General features: G+C 46.6%; 1 protein-coding gene across 1 annotated transcript in view; it reads left to right on the top strand.

Moving 5' to 3' along the window:
• The first annotated feature begins 6 nt into the window (after window positions 1-6).
• The window catches only part of ASB13 (ankyrin repeat and SOCS box containing 13), a 23,850-nt gene continuing 19,121 nt past the window's right edge, over window positions 7-4,735 (top strand). Inside the window, exon 1 of the mRNA XM_006906941.3 lies at window positions 7-134. Within this exon, the coding sequence (XP_006907003.1) occupies window positions 92-134 (43 nt within the window). The 5' untranslated portion in view covers window positions 7-91. The remainder of the gene's footprint in view (window positions 135-4,735) is intronic.

Here is a 4,735-nt window from a genome sequence, read left to right as displayed (position 1 = left end):
CCAGCCCGGCTGGCCGCGCGGTCCCCCGCCCTTGTCCCCGGCACCGAGAGTCGCAGGGACGCGGAGCGGGAGGCGCGTGGCAGCCAGCGGCATGGAGCCCGGGACAGCCGACGGCCGCTTCCTGGGCGACGTGGGTACGTGCGGGGCACCCTGGAGGGCGCAGCTCGGGGTCTGGGTACAGGGAACACGGGTCTGGCAAAAGAGGACCTCCCTTGCCGGCTCTTGGAGACCGAAGAGGTCAGGGGCGTTTTGGTGGGCCCAGGTTGAATGGCCATGTCCTTAAAGGAGCGGGTCCGGTGATCCGGTGCATTCGGACGTGGTTTCTGTGGCCCAGCCCTTTTCCCTGGCCAGCGCATGCAGGGCTGGTCATCATTGTGACGCGACAGTAGCGGGACTTCAGAACTGTAGACCCGCCAGAGCGTTAAGCACCTTGGGGGAGATGCGGGGCCACGAGGGTGGGGGTGGGGTGCGTGGTCATGGCCAAGTGAGAGAAGAACCCAGAAGATGCCCATGCGAGACCATTCCCTGGGCAGCCCTGGCACTGTCGTTAGCATCCTACACATACACCCCAGTGTGACAGAAAGAATCAGCTCCAGAAGGAGGATGTGTGTGCCCTTGTGATATTATGTCACACTGTGTAAACACTGCAATCTCGGTTCTTCACTGAATTTTCTTATCATTTGGACTCGCCAAGAATTTGAAATGAATTCATTTCATTCTTGGGGGACAAAGGGACATTCTTTGGGAAAGCAAACTTTCCTGCCTATGAAGTAATATTATGATGAATAAAATGAGCTTTGAAAGCCTGGGAAGAAAACAAAATCTGAAGTATGTTTACACAGGTAAAAACAGTAGTAGGAATCAAAGTGAGAAGTCTCTTGAGTGTACATTTAGCTTAAGAGGAATTTCAGTCATGGCAAGGCAAAGTCATTTAATTTATTTTGCAAAAGAGCTACCTTCAATATGATCCTTTAAAGGCATTTAATAGACATGTTTTTTACTTGGCACTCCACCCCAGGCAGACACAAGACTTTGACCCTGCCGGTGTGATCTATCTTTGGCTCAATTAAATAAGCAATGACTAGCTAACCGTGGAAGCCTATTTAAACACATATTTGAATATTTTTATTCCTGTAGAATACTCAATAGCACAGCATAATTTCTGAGCATGTTTTTGTTTTGTTTTGTTTTGCGTAGTTTAAGGAATGTGTCTTTAGAAGTAAAACACATTCTTAACTAATGGATGGATGCAGCTTCTTGGGGTCATGGATATTTTTGACTTTGTTTTAATATATTTCTCCAAGATATGTCCTGACATTTTCATTTTCAATGCTAATGAATCAGCTGAATGTGTCGAATCCAAAAAAACACTGCTACACCAACAGAAGTACATCACGGGCTATTTTAAACATTCTGACCTCAAATTCTGTATGTGTGATGTACTCCAACCAAAGCATGTAGATTTTCCTTTTTTTTTTTTTTTTTTTAATGTAACACCTCACAGAGGTAAAGATTTCAGAGTCTTACAGTATGGCCTTATCCATAAGTACAAAGAATTTAGGACGTCACATCCTAAAGCGAATGTGATATTTATAACTTAGCAAATGTAATCCAGCTTGTTATTGACGAAAGGTAAGTGTCTATTTGCAAAACTGAAAGAGGGACCCCGTATTCAGCATCCGTCCTCAAGAGCTCCTCACTTGGAAGTGCAAGGCTGGCAGAAGGCGAAAGGGTGCCTTAGGGACTTTGGTCTCTAAGCAAAGTGATCTGTTGCTGGCCTGCAGTTAGTTACCCTTAGCCGAGAACTCTAAACACAGTTCACAGCCACCTACTGGTATTCAGATGGGATGGAGAGAGGAAAAGCAGAGGCTGCTCCTTTGCTGTGACGGGAGCCACTGAGCTGCTAGGGCGCCAGCTGCAAGCCCTGGGACAGCTGCTAGACAGTCATCGCTTTTGATAATTAAGGTGACACTGAGTTCACACAGCTGGAAAAAAGCAAAGCTGAGGCTTAAACCCGGATGGGGTTTTTAGTCTTTTCAGTTGCTTCTTGTTTTACACTAAAAGGTTCCCGCCCTTCTTGTCAGGCAGGTTTGTCTCTCCTTGGTGTGTAGGATCACCTGGAGTGCTGGCCCAGTTTCGGGATGTCGGTCTGCAGTCATGGGCACCCGGTGCCTGGGAACCTATATATCCAAGTTCATCCTTCTGTTGCGTCTGCAGAGTTATGGATTTTTAAAACATACCATTGTATTGAAAGCACCTTAAGAGAGCTAGGTGATCAGTGCCCTGGCTGAGAAATAAACTTCCCCAAAGTCTTCTCAAATCACATTTGTTTCTGCCTTAAAGCAGCATTCCAGAACTCTCTAGAAATGTCACTTAGTGGAGAAACCTCAGACAGCGTCTTAAACTGCATCTCCCTCTTTCCTGATCTAATTCCCTCATTTCAATGGGACTCACCTTCCGGGACTGTCCCCAGAAAGAGTGACGAGGGGGTGAGCTGAGATCTTGCGAGTTGTCCCCAGATGTCTTGGGTCCATCTCCACACGTCGTTGGCAGCCTGGCTGGGTTTGGGATTCTGGGCTGGAAATGCGTTTCCTACAGAGTTTTGAAGACGTCGCTTCCGTCCTTAAGTTTCTAGAACTGCTTGAAGAGATCAGATGCCATTCTAATTCTTGATTCTTTGAATGTGATTTTTTTTCTTCCCTCTTCTCTAGAAACTTTTAGGGGTTTTCCCGATCCTTGCTGATCAGTGTGGCTTGGTGGGGGCCCTTTTTATACGTCACTCTGACTACACACAGACCCTCCTCAACTAGACTCTCATCTTTAATTCAGGGACTTTTTAGTGTAACTTCTTTGGGAATTCTCTGTTCTCTTTCTGGCACCCCTGCTAATTGGATTTCAGACTTCCTGAATGGAAGCTTTATTTTTCTTACTATTTTTTTGGGGTGGGGGGCGGTGTACTTTCCATGTCCTTGTTTTTCTGTTCTACGCTAGGAACCTTTATTTTTCTTACTATTTTTTTCGGGGGGAGGGGGGGATACTTTCCATGTCCTTGTTTTTCTGTTCTACGCTCCAGATTTCCTGAACTTTATTTTCCAATTCTTTAATTGGATTTGTTTTTCATTTTTGTTATGTTTTTTTTTCACTGCCAAAAAGTCCTTCTTATTCCCTGAATTTTCATTTAGAAAGGCCCTTGCTATGTCACTATTTTCTGTCCTCTCTTCTGAAGTTTCAAGACAAGTTCTTCAGACGTTTTTCCTTGCATTGGCCAGGTTTCTTCAGAATTCCTTATTTTCCTTCTGCTATGATCTCTTTCTCTTTCTGTATAAACCTCGGCCGAGCATCTGTGTTTGAAAGAGGCTCTGTGGAGAGGGTCGGGAGGCAGGCTGGCTGCTTTGATTTCATGCAGGGAGTCTGGGCGGGGACCTGGCTTCCTCTGAATCAGGAACTCCGTGGACTTGGGTGTCAGCATCTGTAGGTCTCCCCGCACACCTCACCCAGGGCCTTTTCTCATAGGTAGAGAGATATTTAGAGCAGGAGAGCTTATCCTAAAATCGCACTTCAAACAGGACTTGTAAACAAACTTAAAAAAAAGCCTATTTTGGGCAAATGAAGGCACTCAAAAGAAATCACAGGTAGTGAGTGACAGACTCTTACTGAGCGCTTTTCTGGGCTGATCTCTGCATGCCATCCTCTCCACCACCCGGCCCGGAGAAACATGACCTCCAAGGGTGAGAAACCCGTGGCTTAGATGACTTCCAGTGAAAAACGTCCCCAGGTCCCCGGGCCCAGACGGGGGGCATGGAGGACGCCTGCTCGGTGGTTAGGGTGTGGGGGCCCCCCCACCACACACACACCTGGGTTCTGACGTTAGGGAAGGAAGACCTGGGGTGGGTGAGAGCGGAGGGGTGGGGGGAGGGGCGTCGCAGTGCGCTGAGGAGCTGCCCCGCGCCCCACCTCTTTCCCGGCTCCCCGGCTTCTTTCAGCCCTTAGCAGTCTGCGTTCCCTTCTTTTTCTCTTTTGCTTTCACTTATTCTCTTTCACTTTCTGTTTTTCCCTCTCTTGCCAAGTTTTGACTGTCTCGTCCCTATAGGAAGGGAAACTTTTTATTTTATTTTATTTTTTTCATGTTTACCTCATTTAACTCTTAAAACCCCACTTGACATCACGGTTACTGACCAACGATACTTTGGGTATTCGGCATGAAAACATTGAAAAAGACCTGGCTGAAAAAATCTCTTAAAAAGCAACCGGACAGTCAGCCCCATTTCCTAAGTTTCTACAAAAATAATAAATAAATAAATATTTTTGTTTGCCCTTGAGAATCCAGGTGACTGCTACTTTGCAGTGCACTGAAACTCTGAGACTGCACTATTCACAATTGCTGGTCGTGACAAAGATCATTTATTAAGCCAAAGTGCCAGGATCTTTCACATACAGTGTGTCCTTGACCCTTAGACCATTCTGCAGAGGTACTGTCATCTTTAGTGCTCGTCTCTTTGTCTTTATGGGTTTGTGACCCTTTTTTTTTATTCCTTTACTATCAATGAACTGGGTATATGTGCTTTTCTGGAAGAGCCGACTGTAAACAATTTCTAAGGTCCTTTCAGCTCTTAGCTTCGTGGTCAGCTTTTGTACAAACAGCCTTGTGCTCCCGGGCCCTCGCGGGGAGGCTGCATGTCACAGGCACAGGCCCTCTGGGGCAATGGGAGGGATCTGGAGTGGGGAGACTGCACAG

The sequence above is a fragment of the Pteropus alecto genome, unplaced genomic scaffold (assembly GCF_000325575.1).
Source record: "Pteropus alecto unplaced genomic scaffold, ASM32557v1 scaffold11, whole genome shotgun sequence".
NCBI classification, from domain to species: Eukaryota; Metazoa; Chordata; class Mammalia; order Chiroptera; family Pteropodidae; genus Pteropus; species Pteropus alecto.
This window is presented reverse-complemented; position numbering and strand designations above follow the sequence as displayed.